The 22,178-nt window shown below is 38.3% G+C and overlaps 1 protein-coding gene across 1 annotated transcript; it reads right to left on the bottom strand.

The window, feature by feature from the left end:
• Positions 1 to 1,431: 1,431 nt before the first annotated feature.
• On the bottom strand, positions 1,432 to 16,907 carry msnb (moesin b). Its single transcript, XM_026279611.1, has 12 exons — positions 16,812 to 16,907; positions 16,613 to 16,708; positions 15,946 to 16,220; positions 15,768 to 15,851; positions 15,549 to 15,695; positions 13,844 to 13,940; positions 13,591 to 13,754; positions 7,375 to 7,505; positions 6,963 to 7,123; positions 6,416 to 6,508; positions 6,077 to 6,307; positions 1,432 to 1,817 (listed from the first exon to the last, which is right to left on the bottom strand). The coding sequence occupies exons 1-12, from the start codon at positions 16,905 to 16,907 to the stop codon at positions 1,653 to 1,655; spliced, it is 1,740 nt and encodes a 579-aa protein (XP_026135396.1). The 3' UTR covers positions 1,432 to 1,652.
• Between the last annotated feature and the right edge of the window lie 5,271 nt (positions 16,908 to 22,178).

Below are 22,178 nucleotides of genomic sequence, written 5' to 3'. Positions count from 1 at the left end.
CTGATGCCCAGTGCTCCAAAGTCTTCTTTTCAGAAGCGAGCAAGTTTTGTATTTCATTTGGAAACCAAGGTCCTAGAGTCTGGAAGAAGGTTGGAAAAGCTCATAGCCCAAGTTGCTTGAAGTCCAGTATTAACTTTCCACAGTCTGTGATGATTTAGGGTAACTAAATAAAATAAACTTTTCCACAACATTCTAATTCCATGAAGCCGGTATTTATAATACATTATAAGGATATTCTTAAGGCATTAGAATGAATGCATAATGCATTATAAAAAAACCTTATAATATGTTATGTCAACTCATGAATAATCATAACAACAATTATAATATATCATTAAACGTATTTCCGGTTATAATTTTAATAAGAGTATGATTATTTATAACACACAATGAACACCATATTAAATCTACTTCATTTACAGTATAATGTATTGTATCATATCCTGACATTGTATATTTAAGATCTGCACAGTATCTTGGAGCTAATGTCAATTTATTGATGTGAGATTAATAATCCAAATAAAAAAAAAAATATTGAATGATTTATATGGTTAGATTTTATTTTGATTGTCCCCTTAATCGACTATAAGCGACTTTGCCACTAAATGCCAACTTACTCTCATTAAAGTATTAGTATGCTCAAGAATGATATAATCTAGTATGGTAGAATAAGCTGACATACTTGCAGAGACACTTATAGTCATTTTATCCATATATTTAAAGTAGCAGACATACTAATACTCCAGTGACCGCTAGTTGACATGCAGAGTTACTTATCAACAGCTGTCTGAAGGGTACCATCAAAATAATCAAATTAATATTACAATAGGTTCGTAACAATATAAATAGTTCAAAGCAAACATGTCATATTACTCATTCATCTGATCTGATATCTGATCTTAATATCTGATCTTAAGAGATTTTGTTTTTTTATTATTAATATTATTATTACTACTTATAAGTGGACTTTGACAGCTTTAAGTAAAGTAGCATCAGAAAGATGGCAAGATATGAGACTTATAAAACATAACTATGAGAAATATAATCCATTTGTAAAAGTTGATGCAACATGTTCATTGTGTTATAAAGTATCATACTCTTAAAAGCTATAACCAAAAATAAATATTATAATACATTAAAACGGTTTTTATGAATATTCATGAGATGATACAACATATTATAAGTTTTTTTTAATGCATTCATTATAATGCCTTAAGAATACCCTTATAATGCATTATAAATACGAGCTTCATTGAAAGTGTTACCTTCTAATTTATTGAGAAGCACCTGTATGTTTGTATAGTTGTACTTTATATTTTATCTGTATTTAATGTTCTACTGTTAATGTTATCTGTATGCACCAGGGGTCTAAGAGTAACACAATTTCAGTTCTCTGTATGTATGTACTGTACATGTGGAAGAATTGACAATAAAACAGACTTGACTTATTTAATTATTTTGTGAATTCAATACAGTCTAATTTCTTTCATTCAAACAATCAAGAGGTTCACAACATTTGTCATTGCTTTAACTTCATGTTGTGCTTTTTAATTCACCTCAAAAGACTAAGATCACTTGACTCTGCAGTTCAAAATTCTCTGTGATGGATTAATAATAATGCTAACTGACATAAATTCTGTCCAACTGGTAAATCACATGGACTCAAATTCATCAATGCGCTGTTTGGTGTTTCCTTGTCGAATTTGCCGTAAGGTCTTGTATTTGTCCCTCCCTAACCTCACGTTCTCAGCATGGATCAGATCATTTGCAGTCTTCTTACTTTCATCACGAGCATCTGCCAGCTCAGAGCTCAGAACCTGCAAAGACATATAGAAACAAATTGTATGTATTATTTCAGTGGGACTGATATGGTAATTTGGGTAACACTTTATAATTTTATTTATTTATTTGTTTATTTATTTTTACTAATAATTCAGTTCCTTTATGGACATTAGACATTTCGCTGCTGTTAAAGCGTTTGTGTAAAGTCATGTTCTAAAGACATTACACAGTCTGTAATTTGGGTGCAATTTTTTTATTATAGTCTTAACACATATTAGTATACTATTGTATATCATAAAAAAGAACATTCCTTGAATCATAAATCAACAGGAGAAAACAAATACATTTTTCATAACATCGTAATAAAAATAGATTGAACTGCTTCCTTACAGTAATAAACAAGCACATTATCTTATGTTTATAGATGTTTTAATATACTGTATATTAACTAATGATCTGTTAAGCATTATATAATAATGTTACAAATTTATGAATGAAAGTTATTTTAAAGGGGTCATGGGATGCCCATTTTCCAAAAGCTGGTATGATTCTTTAGGGTCTTAATGAAAAGTCTGTTACATAGTTTGGTTAAAATTTTTCAATGGTAGTGTAAAAAACATTTTTTTTACCCTGTCAAAAACAGCTCTTTTCAGAGCATGCAGTTTTGTAGCATTTTCATTTAAATGTTAATGAGCTCTGCTGACCCCGCCCCTCTCTTCCGAACCTCTCTCTGAGGGACTGTTTATTTTAGTTGCATTCATCGTGAAACTTGCTAATTAGCACATTAGGGAAGGTGGTCTGCAAAGCAGCTCAGATGTCTGGAGTAAATGACGCTATGTTCTTTATTATCCAACAACAGAACACCTCAGTCGCTTAGAAGTCATTCATGTCTACATCTGCTCCGGAGGGGAAACAATGCTGGACTGATGACAGTCACTCAGGTCAGGTCTAAGGTAAGATGCCAGTCCAGTCTGTGCTGAAACACTACTGTCAATCAAATTATTGTGGGAGGGGCCTGTTTTTTGTGATGTCACACAGACAAGCATCTGAGATAAGCTCAATTTGAGAAAGTGGTAAAGATTTAAGAAGATAAAAAATAATAAAAAACACACTGGGTAGATTTTTATCATTTTAGGATTGTTTTGTACATATATCACAAACACACATTTCACTTCAAGCAACTTGTAAAAATGCATAGCATCATAGGACTTTTTCAAAGCTTTATTTGAACATTTACATTAGATATCGCAATCTTGAATGCTAGAAAACTGTTATCAGTCAAGTTGTCATTTGTCATTGGTAATGTTATTGTTTTAGTGATTATGCAAACAGAAAGCCATTTTATTTGTTGTTTGTTGATTTTTAAATATAACACTTGGATTAGTGATATATGTGTATGCACTTTTTTAACATCTCCAGCAAATTATTACAATACCGTGATAATACTGATAACCGTGATAATTCTGTTCACTATAATCGTGATAAGACACTTTGATACCATTACATCTCTAGTTATGTGTATGAGTCCCAGTCATAGTATGTAATATTCTGCATTGTTGTTTGTACTGCTCACACTGCGTGCTGAAAAGATAATCACCATTGTACAGTGAAGCGTTTTACTGCAGCGCAACTCAACCAAATGCATCTTAAACGAGATATATAATATACACTACATATAATAACTGGCTGAAATGTTTTGAAATCAATTCTACCCAGCTGATCGAAATAATCCAGTCTTTCACTCTGCCTGTGTCAGTTTGAGTCTCATTAAAATTTTTAATCCCTGCCACCACGGATTATGGAAAGTGAAACTGTTCTATAGGGGTGGTTGGATTTATTCACACACGTTAAAACATTTAATTGAAGCTTCTTTCTTTTCAGATTTTTATTTACAGTAATTATCATAATAGGCTGTATATTAACTTATTGGGAGAAAACCGGTATTCTATGTAAAATTAGACATTGAGCACTCCTATTGTAATGATGAGACAGAGAGGTTCGGATCCATGTGCAGAACTTTTAATGAGAATGGTCAGACAGGCAATGATCAGCAACGGCGTCAGGTATATAGGGATAACCAGAATTGAAAACAGGAACAAGCAGATGTCGGGGGCAGGCAGCAAAGAATCAGAGTTGGTATAAACAATCCAAAGGTCAGGTACAGAGAGATCAAACACAAGGAAAACGCTCGGAAATGACAGACACAGCAAATCAAGACTTCGCAGAGAGTGAAAGTGAGTGTGCTGCTTATATGTGTATGCAAATGAGGTGCAGGTGTGGCAAGGAGATTGACTGAGGAATGATGTGCAGGTGTGGCAGGGTGATTGTGATGCAGAGACTCATGGGAAATGTAGTAGGGTGTGGTGCAACAGATAAGAGGTGCTAGATTCCGAGTGACATCTGGTGGTGAGTGTGGAATTGTCCTGATTGGAGTGCCCTCTACAAAAGTTCATGGGCACTCCATGTAATGATCGTGACACCTATACAGCCAAAATGACATCATTATAACATCTCTGTGAATATTCAACTATGAGATTGGGAGTCGAATCAGGCTCCTCAAATCAAAGCATCGAAATTGTTGACTATGCGGGGTCACTCCTAATTCATTTATTTTTATTTTTGGCCTGTTTGAAATGGCTTTAGCAGGATTTGAACTTGTGCTGCCCACATAAACACCAAGTGTTAAACCTCATGGCCCTGACACAGACCTAGATCAAACCAGAGGACAATGCTACACCTGCAGCACTCTCCAATAATTTCTCTTTTTCCCATTCCCTCATTTGACTGGAAGAGGTGGAGGTACTGATCTGCTTATCTCTAATGGTTGGAAATGTAATACTTTACCATCTCTGAGTATCAACAGCTGTTGATCACATTCAGCCACTATCACCCACTCTCTTAAAAGCCATTTTACAGTTGTTTTTTGACCCCCAGGACCACTAGGTAATTTCGTGGAATAATTAGATGTGTTGCTCTCAACTTTTCCTGAGGATGGTACTCCCCTAGTTCTCCTTGGAGACTTCAGCATCCACCTAGATAAACCCCTGTATGCTGATTTCCACACTCTGCTTGCTTCTTTTGATCTCAAGAGAGTGTTAACTACAGCTACACACAAATCAGGCGACCAGCTCGATCTTATTTACACATGACACTGCTCTACTGATCATGTACTGGTTACTACAGTGCACACCTTTGATCACTTCCTTCTCACTCTTAACTTCAACATGGTTCCTGACAAAACGCATATCCATCCACATGTTACTTTTCGCCGTAACCTATGCTCCCTCTCACCCTCCCGGCTCTCTGCTATGGTTTCATCTTTGCTTCCGTCACCTGAACAGTTATCATCTCTTGATATTAACAGTGCTACTGATACTTTCTGCTCCACTCTTACATCTTGTTTATACACTGTTTGCCCTTTGTCTTCCCGGCCAGCTCGTACCACCTCTTCTGCCCCTTGGCTACATTCCTCATTATTAAAATTAAAAACTTCTGTGCACATTTGCGACACCACAAACTGTCGAACACATCTTACCAGCAAACATACACTGGTTGTCATCCTGCAGTCCCCTCTATAAGGGAGAAGTCTCTCAACTCATCCTTTCCCATCATCCTACTACCTGCATGCTTGATCCTGTTCCCTCTCATCTCCTTCAAGCCATTTCTCCTACCTGCACTCACTCACTTTGTTAACAAATCGTTTATCCTTCAAACTTGTGCTTTTTCCTCAACATTTAAACAGGCTCGTATAACTTCACTACTTAAGGAACCAACCAACTCTTTTAGAGAACTAAAGACCAGTTTCCCTTCTACCTTTCATTGCAAACACTTGAATGAGTTTAAAACAAGTTTTTTCTCACACAGAACAACCTCCTGGACATTAACCAATCTGGCTTCAGAAGTGGACATTCAACAAAAACTGTCTTGCTCTCAGTTGTTGAAGCCCTAAGACTGGCAAGAGCGGCTTCCAAATTTTCAATATTTATCTTGAGGGATTTGTCTGCTGCTTATGATACGGTGAACCACCAACTGGATCACATGCTCTAGCCATTAGGACTCTAGGTTCTCAACACTGTTCCTAGAGCACCCCGATATTGCAGATTTTGAATGTCTCCTTGGTCTAACACATAATTTTTAGATCTTAAAAATTCAGCTTATGAACTGAATCAGCAGTATTTAATTAGGAAGACATACAAAATGTGCAGTGTTAAGAGGTTCTTAGAAACGGTTTTAGAAACGGCCATGGCAATGACAGCTCTTTTTTATAAACATGATGACTGCCTCTTTTACTCACCTGTAAGAGCTTCTGCAGACGTTCATTCTTCTCCGTTTCTGTTATGCGCTGTTCTTCACTGCGGTCTTGACATGTTCCAGTGGATGTGAGCTCAGCACTGGCCTCAGCACTGCTCTCGTCATTTTCATCATGGTCATTCTCCGTCTGGGACATTGTCTGAATTTGGACCCCAATTAGCTTACTCTTCAACTCCTCTTTTGTCTTCTCCAGGTCTACCTCAACCATAATTGCCTGTCAAGATATTCATACAGAAAAAGCTCAGTGAACTATTGTAAGACTACCAATGTGTTTGCTTGATGCTAACCATATACAGATGCAACAATAGGTTTACACTCTTACCCTTCTCTGCCATTTCCTGGCTTCATCCTCTTTCTTCTTTTTGGCATCTTCCAAAAGAGTGATCTTGGATGTAAGGTCAGCCAACTCTGTTGCCTTTAAATATACAAATTTGAATTCCATGTAACTAAAACAGAGTGTTTCAGGAAAAGGGTGAAAAGACGTACTACAGCAATGCACAATATGAGAAAAATAAGGTATTTTTAGAACTTTAAATAATTAAAATTTATTCTAGGTGTCTCCTTAATAAAATAATTAACTTGTGAATGGCCACAATATGGGAACTTTGAGACTGAAAGTTCGAGTTGATATCATCCATCCCCACTGTATGTAAAAGAGCATGGTGTACATACTTCATAGTTTCTGCTTTAGAGAGAAGAAAGATAGTGTTTGGAACATCATGACTGACACAATTCTGTCATTCCAAATGATATTTCCCCATATTAAAAAAGAAATGCATACATGTATGGAATGATATGAGGGTAAATTAACTAACCATCTAAGATCATAATGTATTACTAAAAGGTTTTGAGTACATGATCCCTAATACCAAATTCTCCTGGTTCTTCATCTGGTTCTCAGATTGCATCAGTAATGCTGACTTCACTTCTTCTGCAATCCTGCGGTCTTTCTCCAGACGCTCAGCTTCATCCTGAGCAAATTTCCTTTCCCGCTCCAGCTCCAATGCTCGCTTGGTCTGCTCTTCCAGTTCTGGATGACACAAACTATAATGTTACACATATAAACTAATCTGAAAAGTAAAATATCATAGGAATATTTAAGGTTTGTTCTGTTTGTTCAAGCATCCAGCCTTACACAGCAACAATGGCTGAACCATTTTCAGAAAACCTATTAGAGAACAGTCACTATTTTTCCAATTCCATGTGGTGATGCTTATTAATGGGGAAATTACACACTTTACCAAACCCATTAACTATTAATGTGACATTTGTAGTTCTAACCTTCTTGAGCTTTTTTGGTTTGCTGCTCAATTTGTCGAAGTCTTTCCATGAGCTCCATCGTCTCTCTTGCAATCTTCTCAGTTTCTTTCTCTGCATTTTCTCTTCTTTTTTTCTCATTTTCCAGAAGAGCTCTAAAATTAACATGCATTTAAAACATTGTCACATCTACAATAACATTATGCTCTGTTCCAAAATCTAGTGAGCTGTTTTTTTTTTCTTAAAGTCCTTTTATGTCCTGATTCATTTGACTAGTGTGACTAGTTTGACTATACAGTAGTGTGATTTCTCCAGTTCATTTAGCCATCACTGGCTGGCTTGGAAGAGGTAGGCCAGAGACGGTTCAGTTGGGTTTGGGCACGGTACGCATGTAGAGTGATCGCTTACTGCACCAGAACATGGAACAGCTAGTATTTTTTGTGCTCTACTGTCATCATTACAACCGCAAACATCTTCTATTTCTACTACTAAAGTACACTTTTCAATTAATTTTATTAGATCAAGTATATTTAGGTTTATGATGGGTCTGGTTCTCACTGATGAACAGGAATTGTAGTTTGTGAATAAACCTGTATATTAATGATTAACGTCAGCTATCTCCATAATAATCCTCTGACACAAGCGAGTGAATTATATATACTGTATAAATTATAAATTATAAATGTATTGTTATTTTAGTTCCTCTTCAGGAACTCGAGCTGCATTGGAGGATTGGAGGTTGGAGGTTAGAGGGTTTTTATTTTGTGTTGGTTTTGTTTGTGAGTGGCAGTTGTCTGCGAGGGGCTGTCACACTGTTTTGTGTTTATTTTGGCGTAGCATTCTGGCGCTGGGGACGCTTGAGGCAGTGGGCTGGAGTGAGTTGCTGGGGACAGACGAACTCGCTGCAGGCTGCCCGCGATGTGGAGGGGCGGCTGCCGTCCGTGAGGGAGTGGAGGAGTCAGCGCCGTTCGTCAGTGGGCTGGAGCCTGCTGCCGTCCACCAAGAATGGGGAGGAGCCGGGAACAGGGAATCGGAGAAGCCGTTGCCATCTACCGTCCACCGAGGGCCATCCAGTGCCACCGCCAGGCACCGCGGAAGAATTCAAACAGCTGGTAGAGGGCCGAGCGGTAGTGTGTCTGGGAACCGGAACTATTTTTTTATTTTTTTTGTCATCTCTCCCCTCTCGTCTCTGTTGCTCCTCATCCTTCCATCTCCTTTTCTCTCACCTTGTCTGTCTGTCCTACACCCAGGTTCCCGCAGCCACTGTGAGCTGTCCCCCCGGGGGGGTGGGGGTGGGTAGAGCGCAGTCTCGTGAATACCAATAGCCATGGGAACAGAGCGAGGCTGTCTCGAGTCCCAGGATACAAAAGAGGAGGGACGACAGTGAAGGACGAAGTGCCTCCTTCTTCCTGCGATGGTGAAGTTTGTATACCGTTACAGCTGCACAGTGACAGGTAGCTGCTATTGCTTCTTCTATGGTTCAAAAAGAAACATTTGGCAGAAAATCCCATGCCGTCAAATAAACAGAGAGAGAGAGAGAGAGGGGGTTTAGGTTAACCAAGCTACCATTTAGACCCATATGAATAGATGTAATCACCTGACCGCATATTACATCATTTTTTTTATCTCCCTGCACTGTCTACTGGTTGTGGCTCACATAAAGTTCAAGACATTGATGCTTGCACACGGAACAACCACAGGTTCTGCACCCTTCTACTTCCACCCACTCTTTGGGGTCTACACCCTTTCCAGAATCCTGAGGTTGGTAATTGTGTGATGCCTCATGGTACCATCACAGAGAGGCACAAAATCACTTTCCCTGAATGTTTTCCTTCACTGTTCCTTGCTGATGGGATGATCTTTCCACCCACTTAACCTGTTGTAGCTTGAACTATTCTTGATGTCTGAACATGGATGATGAACAGGCCACCATATAGGACAGCCTCGCTATAGGGCTAGCTGTCAGGAAATGGCATATAAAATTGTTCCACCTGTATCCAATCATCCTCTATAAATACAGGTGCAGTACCATGAGCACATTATCTTATTTTGCCAACTGGAAGCACCTAGTCCCTGAATGATCATGTTGGGTGGCATCTTGACCTTATTCATAGAACCAAGTGATTTAAAGACTCAAATCTACCCCTATTTGTAGGACAGAGTTAGCCACAGAGTAAGCCACATTCAGGTGAAAAACTCCCTAAATGTAAGTGAGGAAGTCCAGCCTGCTGCACAGACTTCCTCTAGGGACACATCTTTGTATAATGCACAGGAGGCAGCCATCCTTCTGGTGGAATGTGCTACCCCTTTAATGGGAGGGGTATCACAGATTGCTATATGGTATCTCACTCTGCCTGACCACCCAGTGGGCCAGCCTGTTTTATATATCATCTAGCCCAGTGCTGACTCTTTATGGCAGACTATTAGCTGATCTGGGGTGGATTTCCCAAAAGCAACTATGAAAGTATGTGCTGGTCCTAATATGGTCATGAGCAGGTTTAGGCTGGTCATTAGCTGGGTTAAGCTGGTCATGTGCTGGTCCTAAGACCTTATGTCACAGTCCTTGGTTAAGGTTTTATTAAACTAGAGCAACACCTCTTTGACAGCAGCCAAATGGAAATTTTGATATGATGGAAAGAAAAGGCACAAACATTAAGAAGAGTTGCTGCAGATGACATGACCATGAAAATTGTGAAATATGGATTCACTGTGCCGACTGACATCTGGAACAAAATCTATGAGAAGACCAGTTTTCTATTAGCCACAATACATTATATAGAAACAAACTATGACTTCAGGCCCATTCAACCCAATGATAATAACAATAACATTAAAAATAAAGTCCTTAAAATAATTTAAGACAATAGTGAGAGTCCACACCACAACTATAATGATAATAATAAAAAGAAACAATATTCAGATTTTTTTTTTCAGCTGACGAACAATAAAACACTGACTGCCAATCAACCTATTTGGGCTCATGCATGGCTGACAACAGAGAGCTCATCATGGAGATTGGATGGACTTGAAACATAGTATGATGAGGACATCTGCTGGTTAAAGCCACATAAATTCATGAAGAACAGCAAAAAACTGAAAATGACTCATACGGAAGAAACTCTCTAAGCAGAGTAACAGATTCCCCCTACTCCTCTCATCTTCGGAAGGATCTCATGTATGCCAAAAAGTGCCTGTTTTCCTTTGGTGTCTTTGCAAAATGTAAAGCAGCTGCAGGTCATATGTTACGTTCTTCATTCTTGTTCGCTGTGATGGACAAAAAATAAAAAACCAAGATGGCAGCTTTTGAAAGATGTGAAAAACCTAGTCACCTACTTCAACCATTCTGGCCTGCATGTAAAGCTGAGTACGTCTCTAAAGTAGAAAGTGGAAACAAGATGGAATTTTAATTTTGAAAATATAGATTCTACGTCTCAACAGTATGATGACATTGCATCAATCCTGTTAAATATTAAACATTATGACATAGAAGGGTGCATCAACAAGAATACTCTTTAAACTGTGGTGACTTTTCTGAAACCATTTATAGATGCAACCAGTAACCTGGAGACAGATAATATGACCTTAAGTGCATCTCCAGTTCTGCTATGGTCTGGTAAACTAAGAAACCACTGCGAAGCAACCAGGGCTGAAATTGCATTCTGACTTGTGTGCAAAGTCTGGACAAACTACTGTTCCTGAACATTTTTGCAGCAAGTGGAATATACATGCTCTACAAAATAGTGACATTCCTTGATCCAAAATTATGTTCGATAAAGATGACTGATGACAATAAAATCTGTGATTCATGCTGTCAAAGTGCTAGCTGATGAACTGGGGTTTGATGAGAAAAACCACAGACTGCCACCAGCAACAAAGGCTGCTCTTTAAGAATTAGCCATGTACTTTGCATCCCAGCAGAAGAGAGCTTTCAGTATTTGCGGTCGCGTACTGGAGCAGAGACGCATTAATCTGAATCCCTCACTGGTGTATGACATCAGTAAATGACATGGACACATTAAGTAGGCCTACATATTTATTTATTTAGTTATTGTTAATTCCAATAATTTATTAATACATTTATTTATTTGTTTTATATTGAAGATACTCCTGTTTTGTTATTAGGGGATATAAATAGTTATTGTTTTATGTTTGGATAAGCATTGCTAAAGGCAAAACGCCTCTATGTATATTCTTAAACAGTATATAGCTAAATGCTTTTCTGTTTGGCTTCAAAGGTGTATGTGAAGATTAATTTGTTTTTATATTTATTATCTTCCATTGCAAAACTATTATTTTTTCTAACTTGGGCTAAATATATATTGCAAAAGATAAAGGGATAATTAATAATTATGTTTGTTATGGTATCTTTATTATTATTATTATTATTATTTTATTCAACAGGAGAGCAAGCAGAAAAATACCATATTAAAAGAGGAGCGCTGGCAATTACAGATAGAGAAGAACTAACCAGTATGTTTACCTGTGGGCTTTTGTGGGTGGAAGTGGGACAAAATGTGAATGTCAAGGGTGGAAGAAGGAGAAAATAACATCACTTTGGAGGAGGGGGACTGAAATATCTTACTGTGCTCACTTGCCATCTCAGTTTTTCTCTAAGACTGATGTTTTTGTATATCTGGATGGGCTTGAAGCTCGTCAGTGGAGCAGTTGTTTGAGCTGTCCTGGCAAGAACTACTTCTTGCCTGGACCCCTTCATCAGAGACAATCACTTCTAAGTACTTGCCCATTGACTTTAAAATCTATAATACCAATGATGTTATTGACTATCACTTTGTTCACTGCACAATTTTATAGGCTCGGGTGATTTTTTCATCATGTTACTGATGACAATCAATGCCTGTGAGACCTTGAAAAACACAGTGCCCATTGCCCACAAGTTGGAGGTGTTCCAACAGTGCTGACTCCGATGCATTCTCTGAGCCTTGTACCGTTAATCAAAGAGATCCTGCAAAGATAAAGACTTTCTGCCATTGTGTCTAAGTGTCACATCAAACTGGCAGGTCACATTCTGTGGCAATCGGATCGATGCCTAGCAAAGACCACAGAATGGCATCTACACTAATATAAGTCTCTTTCATTCTCATTCCGAGGTCACTGTAGCCACCAGATCCAGTCTGTATCCAGATCAGATGGTGGCCACTACAGCCCTGAATGTCAGCGGAATGTCTGGTAAGTCGTGGTCTAGTGGTTAGACAGTTTGACTCCTAACCCTAAGGTTGTGGGTTCGAGTCTCGGGTTGGCCATACCACGATTTAGGTGCTCAAGCAAGTTACTGCTCCCCGGGCGCTGCAGCATGATGCCCACTGCTCCAGGTGTGTGTTCACTGTGTGTGTGCACTTTGGATGGGATGAATGCAGAGCACAAATTCTGAGTATGGGTCACCATACTTGGCTGTATGTCATATCACTTTCAACTAGACGAACCATTGAGACAGATCCCCTGTGAAGACCTCATCTCCTTGATTACTATTGGCACAAGACCAAGATGAGTAACCAGATGATTCCTCTGCACAATCTGACCTGTGTTGCAGCCTGGGATTAAACCACACATGTTGGTTTCGTCTGATCAGAGGAGAACTGGCCCCCGACTGAGATTGGTTTCTCCCAAATTTTTTCTCTATTTCTGCCACCCATGGAGTTTTGGCTTGCTTATTTGGGGACACTTATTTTCTGAAACTGAAAAATGTACTGTTTCCTACTGTCCTCTTGCATTATCATGAAACTATTTTCTTCCTTTGACACAATCTGTATTGTATAAAGTGCTATATAAATAAAGGTGAATTGACTTGACCACAATGACACCACCCAATGGATGCCGAGGGAGAGGAAGGCCAAATAGGGCCTGGCAAGCACATTCAAAGAGAACTTAGAGCAAGCTGGGTTTAATAAGGAAGTAAGCCGTTTTCTGTGAATGTGCGAGACCGGAAGCCAGACACATCAAATTTACAAATGACCACGGCAGGAACACTAAGGTGGATGATGCAACAAAATGCTACTGCCTACCTTATGGAACAGCCTTGACATTAGAAGACTTTAAAAAGCTGTTTAGCTAGGCAGCTCACTAAGTTTTAGAACAGAGCTATTGTGTTAACAGTTTACTTTCATAAAATATACACAATTATTGAGTCTGCTTAAAAGACTAGATAAAGTGATTTTACCTTTGGCGTCACAAAAACAGTGTTAGAGATGATATGTGTGATATATCTGTTAATAATGTTTTCACCTCTCTTGTTGTCTCTTGTTCTTCTCCTCTCTGGCCTGTGCTTTCATCTGCTGCACCTCAATGGTGTCTGGCTTGCGGCGACGCATGTAAAGATCATGGTTTCCCATGCACAGAGCCAGGATACGCTTATTGATACGCAGACGAGGTGCATAGAACACAAAGTCCTGTGTTTGAGCAAAGGAAATGTAATACAGCAGGTGAAAGGCTATGAATGAATTAATTAAGGGTTAAACTTATCATTATACTTAATTACCGGTGATTTTTTGTCTATGGGTTTAATGACAAATTTCTTGTCATTGAAAGAAATATTCCGTATCTCACTCCAAGGGAATCCAATCTTAGGTGTCAGCCTGTTGAAAAAATATGAATACTAACATGGCATGGTCATAGACTAATAAAACATGGACACGCCTCCACTTCCTTTCACTATTGAAAAGTGAAGTCAAAACAGCCCAGTATGGCTGCTGTCATCTTGCACCAGTGACATAATTTGGAGCCTGTGTCTGCACAGTAGTGATCATGAGGTGGAGCCTTTTTTCATTTATTTCAGTAATTGTGAATTGTGAAACTTGTGTATTAAATACATTCAATGCACACAGACTGAAGTAGTTTAAGTCATTGGTTCTTATAATTGTGATGATTTTGGCTCACATTTAACAAAAACCCACCAATTCACTATCTCAACAAATTAGTTAATCAACTCAAAACACCTGCTAAGGTTTCCTGAGCCTTCAAAACAGTCTCTCAGTTTGGTTCACTAGGCCACACAATCATGGGGAATACTGCTGATCTGAGAGTTGTCCAGAAGACAATCATTGACACCCTTCACAAGAAGGGTAAGCTACAAACATTCATTCCCAAAGAAGCTGGCTGTTCACAGAGTGCTGTATCTAAGCATGTTAACAGAAAGTTGAGTGGAAGGAAAACATGTAGAAGACAAAGATGGACAAGCAACCAAGAGGTGCTTTGAAGCTCTGCTAAACCCTTATGAGGATTGTCAAGTAAAATCAATTGAAGAATTTGAATGAACTTCACAAGACATTTTGGAGCAATTCGTGGTTCTTTCTGCTGACCAGCTTTTTAAAGATGCAGATTTAATTTTCCAGCAGGATTTGGCACCTGCACACACTGCCAAAAGCACCAAAATTGGTTTAATGACTGAAACTCACCAGACCTGAACCCCAGAGAGAATCTATGAGCTATTGTCAAGAGGAAGATGAGGAACAAGAGACCAAACACTGCAGATGAGCTGAAGACCACTGTCAGAGAAACCTGTGCTTCAGACCACCTCAGCAGAGCCACAAACTGATCACCTCCACGACACGCCGAACTGAGACAGTAATTAAAGATAAAGGAGCCCCTAACAAGTACTGAGTACATGTACAGTAGATGAACATACTTTCCAGAAGGCCAACAGTTCACTAAAAAGGTCTTTTTTTTTCTATTGGTCTCATGAAGTATTCTAATTTGTTGAGATCGTGAATTTGTGAGTTTTTGTTAAATGTGAGCCAAAACCATGACAATTAAAAGAACCAAAGACTTAAACTACTTCAGTCTGTGTGCACTTATTTTTTTTAATACACGAGTTTCACAATTTGAGTTGAATTACTGAAATAATTGAATTTTTCCATGACATTCTAATTTATTGAGATGCACCTGTATTAGAAAAAAAAAAAACCAGCATTTGAACATACATGAGCATGATAATTACCTAAAATGATGGGAACAATCTTTGGTAAAAATGTTTTTGATCTGTAAATTGATTTTTTTTTTCTTCTTAGTTTGGCTTATTTCCCATTCGTTTATACAGAGAGGGCGGGGATTTTGACCTACACTGCTACCAGACACCAGATGGTGATCGAAATGCTTTGGCTCCACTTTTCAGGACATTTGTGGCACACTTGGGCAAGGTTCATTGCAAAGAATTAATAACAAATAAAATATAGATAAAGGTGTACTTGTCTGAACGTTCATATATGTTGAGTCCCAAAGCATCAACACCCAACCACAGCTCAGATCCTTTTTTGTTTTTGATGCTGAAATAGTTCACTCCATACATCTCCAGATCCTGGGAAATCTTCAAGTATTCTATCATTGCGTCCTCTCTGTGGAGATAAAGCTTAACTGACCATGTGCTCAAACAACTAGTTTTAGGTTCAGAGATGAGAAGTTTCTACCTGATCATGCTTTTGTGTTGCTTATGCCACACCTGGATTCGTTCTTCCCACTGCTCTTTAGTCAGCTTGTGTTGTTCTAGAACTCTAGAAGAAGGTATTTGTGTGTTAAACAGCAGCTTTCAAAATCTTAGTTGATTGAATAGGGTTGGTGTTAAGCTCTTAAAAAATAGAGAAGCACCTTTGTGGCAGGAGTTTGTCTTTGCACAAATATCCAGGCACGTGATATTCTTTGTTGTATTCACCGTATTTCATCTGCACAGCGTATGAGGCCAGGAGAACGGCCGTCTCAGGTGGACAGTAGATATCATCGTTCAAGATCCCCTCTTTCACCTGGAGGAAGAAGAGACGCTGCGTAGCTTCCTGAATCAGCTCTTCAGCCACGTCCTCAGGGTAGAACTTTGCTCTGAATTTAATCAGCAGTGGGTTATCCCTTCTGACATCTTGAGCAGTCACCTAACATATGAACACCAATGCATTTGTAAGATGTAGCCCATAAAATGTGTACTATCAGGAGACCTTATTGGGAAGTGTTTATTACTTTTAGCGTTGGCTATTAAAGAGGCAGGGGCTTGATTACTGCCTGCAGCATTTTACGCAGTGATAAAAGAAGCATGTATGTAGGGTTGAAAGGTTGCACACTTAAACTGAGAGCAATAGTATAATCCTGCAATACCAGCAGAAAAATGTGCCTTCTTATGAGAAGGGGGAGAAGGGGATTAACATTTTTGACATCTGGCAACCACGAGCATGAAAGCTTGTGAAGGTCTATATTTATTGTACTCATTGATGACTAATTATTTGTAAAAATAAATAAATAAACAAAACAAAAAATGGATGAGATTAACCCGTTTATTGAGTTTGAGCCATGTAGAGAAGCCCTTGCTGTCCTGATACTGCAGTCCAAAGTACCAGATCTCTCGGAGTCCGATCGTTTTCACAACCTTCAGGAGAAATGCAGAGATGTCACTGATTGTTCACTCTTCAGGGTCTATCGTCAATGTTCCATTTAATGACTTTTGTCTAAATTCCATGTAAAATACATACTTGGTCAAAAAGTTGTTTACCAGTTGTACTGGGCTGAATGGCAAACTCCAGCTCAGCATCCATTGTAGTGACCCGTACATTTATCTGAAAATACATGATGTGCAATAACACATGACATTGTAAGAACTAGATTGTAAAAACACCTGTCGATTTTGGACAACTGAATATGTGTTACTTTTCATTTCTTGAAAAGTAACACCCAAATCAAAGATAACTTCAGCAGAAATGGAAGCCTTGAGATGAAAGATGGTCATTAAACTCACATAAAGCTAAACAAAACACTAGTATTCAGAACTAGAGACCCAGGTCACGTCTCAAAACCCGGGGTTAAAAGAAGGTTTGTAAAAAGCCCAAAAATTGAGTGTATTAGGATTATGACTATAGCTTTATTTGGTTTAAAATAAATTAAGTATTTCATAATAACATCCAAATTATCATAAATGTTTGAACTAGGCTCTAGTCCTCAGCTGTGGACCAACTAATCCATTCAACTCAACTCAAATAACACAAAGCTTCAATGGTTATATTTTAAACAAGAGTATTTGAAAGAGATAATATTTTTATTAGACGGAGAGAGAGAGAGAGAGAGAGAGAGAGAGTACAAAACATATTTTGTCACATTTTTTAACACATACCCTATCGTATGTATATCCATATTCTTACAAGTTTTTGAAAATCAAAAAAAGCTCCATATTAATAAACGTGCAAATATGAACGAATTAATCTGCAATAATAAATATATAAAGTATACTCACAGACATTTGACTTTATTGTGTAGTTCTTGACTGTTGTCTTCTCGTAATGGTCTGCTCTCGTCAGAGTCATATGAAAGGACTTGTGATATTCTCCAGGATTACTCAGTTAATGTGCTCCATTGTGCCTCTAATCCAATGGCAGCCCAGGAATCTCTCCTCAGATTAAAGCCTTGTGTGGGAATTCATCCACAGAAAGAAAGCAATAGAAATACCATTTACAGTGTGCAGTTGTTTTCGTTGAGGTTCAACACAAGAACACACTGACAGTCAGTGAAGTGTAGTCAGCTGTCTGAAGCAGTTTGTGTGCAAGCATGTGTAATAAATATAGTAGGACAATATATAGGGACTATAACACAGCCTCTGTGGCTTCAGCACAACACTGTTGCAAATGATGTGTGTGGATATAACACAAGTATAGATGGCATGGCAGTGAGGCTGTGATCTGACACTAACAGCTCGTGTTGTGTGTAGCTGTCACAGGTCTATCTGTGTTCCTCTGGACCTCCAAGAATGGATGTTTGGGCCGGTCCATCTGTGTGTGTCCCACTGACCCTCAGTGCTGCAGAGCCTTCATGTGTTTCTCTGTGGATACTACACACTCCACAGGTAAGAAACAAATTAATTACACAATAACCTGCGAAACTTATCATTTAAACTTCTCTCGGTGGACTGATACTAGACAACTGATTGTACGTTCTGAAATACTTATAGCAGCAGCAACTGTTGGTGGTGAAAATCTGAGATTAACTTTACTTAAAATATAACATGGGTATTTATGTTTATATTTTATATTAATATTTTTTGTATTCACAGAGAATTACTTTGTATTTTATGAATTGACTTTTTCCTCATAATGAAGTGTGTCTATACTGTAAATGTTGATACATCTCTGCCAAATTATTATTATTACTTTCATGCTGTCATTGTCAAAATTGACAGCACTGATGATGGGATGCTGTACAGTATATCTGCCACCAGTCAAAATGAAAAATAAATCAAATAAAGAAGAAAAACTCATATCAATATCCAAGCATGCATTGATATTTTTACAATAATAAATAAATTAATAATTTAAATCAATAAATAAATGTAATGTGTTGGTGTATTTCATTTAAATGTTTAACAATATCTTATTTAGCACATAACAAGTGTTCCTCGTCTACATCCATTAATTGTTAAAAACAACAATTATATATGTAGATATTTTTGTACCTTTTTGAATGGTTTTACTCTAAAACAGTGATTCGCTGAAACACAGAGACTTCATCCTGTTACATTCGGAAATAAAGTAAAAATAGACAAAGTAACTGGCAATATCGTTTCTAAAAACTAAGCTCTTCAAATATTTACTCTTTATTAAAGCAATATCACCCTCATAATCGTACTATTACCTGTGGGCTGACACACTGGAAACTGAAATCATTGGAAATTATTTAAATGCAAAAATAATTTTGCTCCTTTTCTATGATGTAGAGCTTGATATAAATAAATAAATGACTTCTTTCTTTGCTGTCCGATGGAATGGAGACTTGATCAGTTTGGAGAAGCCCACCAGTTTGATGGACATATCTAAGATCTTCTCTCCTCTTCAGCCCAGAGAGGATGAGGAGGAGGACACAGGCTGCAGTCAGGCCGTGTTCAGAGACGAAAATAATACTTTCCCTCAGACTCGTTTGTGTAGCTGAATCTGCTGTGGTATAACGATGCAGTGTCAGGAAATAATATACCAGACAACTGTTCAGCAGCAAACACACGATTGACACTACGCTGAACATTACATCTCCGTGTGTTTTGTGTGGCACTGGTGATTCCCAGTAAACAGCTACGCTCATGGACCTGGGTCAAACAGTTGTGTAGCGTTTAGGATGTAGGTGCTTACTATGGAAACCACTCAGTGTGTGAGAGGTTCTCACAGGAGTGTGTGTGTGTGTGTGTCTGATTTACTTTCATGCTGTCATTCATTCCTGTGTGACTTTAACATCAAATCCTCTCTGTACACAGTTTGTCCAAAAATACTGATGTCTCAGGAGTGACTTTCTTTATGGAAGCTCCTTCCCATGGAAAACAAAATGTGCTGCACAGATTGTCTGGATATTCCCAAAATACTGAAGGACTATTTGAACCATGTCTCTGATTTCCCTACCTTTCATAAACAGTGGAGTAGGTTGTGTTCTTCTGCTACTGATGTAGAGTAAATGAATGTGAATCTGAAATGATTAGAGAAGGTTTGCATCTCAACCGCCTTCTTGTGGACCTTCGACAAGATCTTTATGTGAGTAATATAATACTTCAAGATGTGAAGGGGAATTCAACCTCTCGAGTGTCTTCCAGTGATGGCTGTAAATAATGTTCTGCTTAAACATCACTTCAGATTCTTTGTTCATTCGTTTTGTCGGATAACAATTATTCACTACATGATTTGCATCTGGATATAAATAAACTAGACTTAATCATATTTTCCACAATTCACATTGTTTCAGCTCAGCACTTCCAGCAGAGGACGCTGTCACCGCGGGGCTCATCGTTCATCTACTCCACTCTGGTGTAATCAGTGGCTTGTTAAATACCCTGCTGTTCCTCTTAAATGTGTTACTGAAGCCTGCTATCACTTCACTTTGTTTTCTGTTTCTGTCACATCTATGCACACTTACTTTATTCTAATGTATCATGTGTTTTATTATCTTATCTCACTGAAAAAATGCATCCACGTATCCCTTGTTTTTTTTTTTGATAGAGAGATTTTTGCAAATAAACATTTTGGATTGATGTAATTTTGTAGTGTACAATAAAAAATGCTGTCTTATAAGAGCAGTCACGTGCAATTTTGTGTCATGTATGTGATGCAAAATAATTTCAGCACTTAATTAATATTTCATGTTCTCAAACACTGATTGAATTGCTATCAGACTTTTATGACAGCCACTGAGTTCAAGGGCCATGATGTAATTTAATGTGTTGGCTAGGCACATGTGAATGTGAGGCATGCAGGTCCCATCTCTGGGAATAGTTTGGTGTCAAAGAAATCCAGCGGCCTTCGGCAGTGTTTTAAACTGATCGCCTATTACTAATGCATTACCTTTCTGGATCCTTGGACTTCCCAGAAGTTTACCAGTGTTGAATGACGTCCTGGCAGTGTGCTTTATAGTGTGCCGGCCCCCTTCAAGCGCTGGGTTTAACCCCATACTACATACCAAACGCTTCAGTACAGGGACCGGTTCTCACTATTAACTAGTTGCTTATCAGCATGCATATTATTAACATATTGGCTGTTTATTAGTACGTATAAAGCATTTATTTTGCATGACCATATTCTACATCCCTAATACCCAAACTTAAAAATTACCTTACTAATTATTGATAAGCAGCAAATTAGGAGTATCGAGGCAAAGGTCATAGTTAGTGGTTTGTTAATAGTGTGAATTAGACCTTAAAATAAAGTGTGACCAAAAACTATTTCAAACTTCATTAAAATAAAATAAAAAAAGTTTCACTTGATCTTAATTGCACTTTGAAACTGAAATTAGTGGTTGAGAAAAGAGCGAGAGAGCAGGAAATGGACTGACAGCACAGAACAACACAACCTCCCACTGCAACAATAAACAACACAAATGATATCCTGCTGTAGAAAACTATTAATAGCCTTTGGCTTAACTTCATATGTGTCACATAGTGCAACATAGACTGATTAGAGCAATGGCATTCAGCTGAAGTTTACAGAGTCCCATCTATGTTCAAACAAGCACTGTATGTCCTTATGAAAATAAGTGATGTGCATGTCAGGAAAACTCCAACTGTGTCAAGCTGAAAGCCATAATAACTGTCAACTAGCTATAGAGCGAGAATGAATAAATACCTTTACAAAGAAGCAAGATTAAGATATATCACCTTACAACATTTCTACTGTGTATAGCACGTAAAGGGTCTTTTAACTCTGTAATATAATTAGTGGTGAAACAGTTCGAGGTCCAGGCTCTATCACACTGTGGATCTGCAGCTGTGTCACAGGAAACTGAGGAAGAGGGCAATTGTTCTTCAAGATAAAAAGTGATGACATCACACGATGTGCCTTCTGAATAACCGCTAGAAATGCAGATTATACTGAACAAACATCAGCGCGTTAGTCAAGTAAATGTCCTTTCATTTTGAGTTAAACACTGATAAATCTCCTTCTGTCTCACCCTCTTCCCCTTATCAGTGTTTTCTTTCTTTCTTTCTTTCTTTCTTTTTGCTCATAAGAGTTTAGTCTTGCCCTTGGTTTTAAAACCCAAATGTAAAGGAGGGTTTTCTTATCCAGGATGTGCATTGTGACTGAAACGGACAGCAGGAAAGCCGCCTGCTCGTGCACAGGAAGTGCGCTGAATGTGAGACACTTGGAAAATGTTTTCTGGTCTTTTATAATCTTTAAGAAGAAAGGCCGATATTAATAACGGGCCTTTGAATGTATGGTATGTATGTTGGATGCGTATACGGAGCACCAGTGACATGTTTTAGTGGATGTTATGGCCGTATCATGTTGACAAACTGGAGTGTACTGACTCACAAGGGGAAAGAAAACCCAATTGTCTTTCCCTCACAATGGCTCAGCACAGACAGAAGGGAAAGAGTGTACGGC

The sequence above is a fragment of the Carassius auratus genome, chromosome 14 (genome assembly GCF_003368295.1).
Source record: "Carassius auratus strain Wakin chromosome 14, ASM336829v1, whole genome shotgun sequence".
In the NCBI taxonomy this organism is placed as follows: domain Eukaryota; kingdom Metazoa; phylum Chordata; class Actinopteri; order Cypriniformes; family Cyprinidae; genus Carassius; species Carassius auratus.
Note: the sequence above shows the minus strand (reverse complement) of the source record. Positions and strands in the feature narration are given on the sequence as shown.

Bases quoted from the DNA above. Each gene is read 5' to 3' on its own strand.
- msnb (XM_026279611.1), bottom strand. From the start codon at position 16,907: ATGTATTTTCAGATAAATGTACGGGTCACTACAATGGATGCTGAGCTG. The intron at 6,509-6,962 runs GTATTAGGGATC...GTATATTTAAAG, and splicing joins TGAAGAACCAGGAGAATTTG to GCAACAGAGTTGGCTGACCT. The intron at 6,308-6,415 runs GTAAGAGTGTAA...ATATCTTGACAG, and splicing joins CCAGGAAATGGCAGAGAAGG to GCAATTATGGTTGAGGTAGA.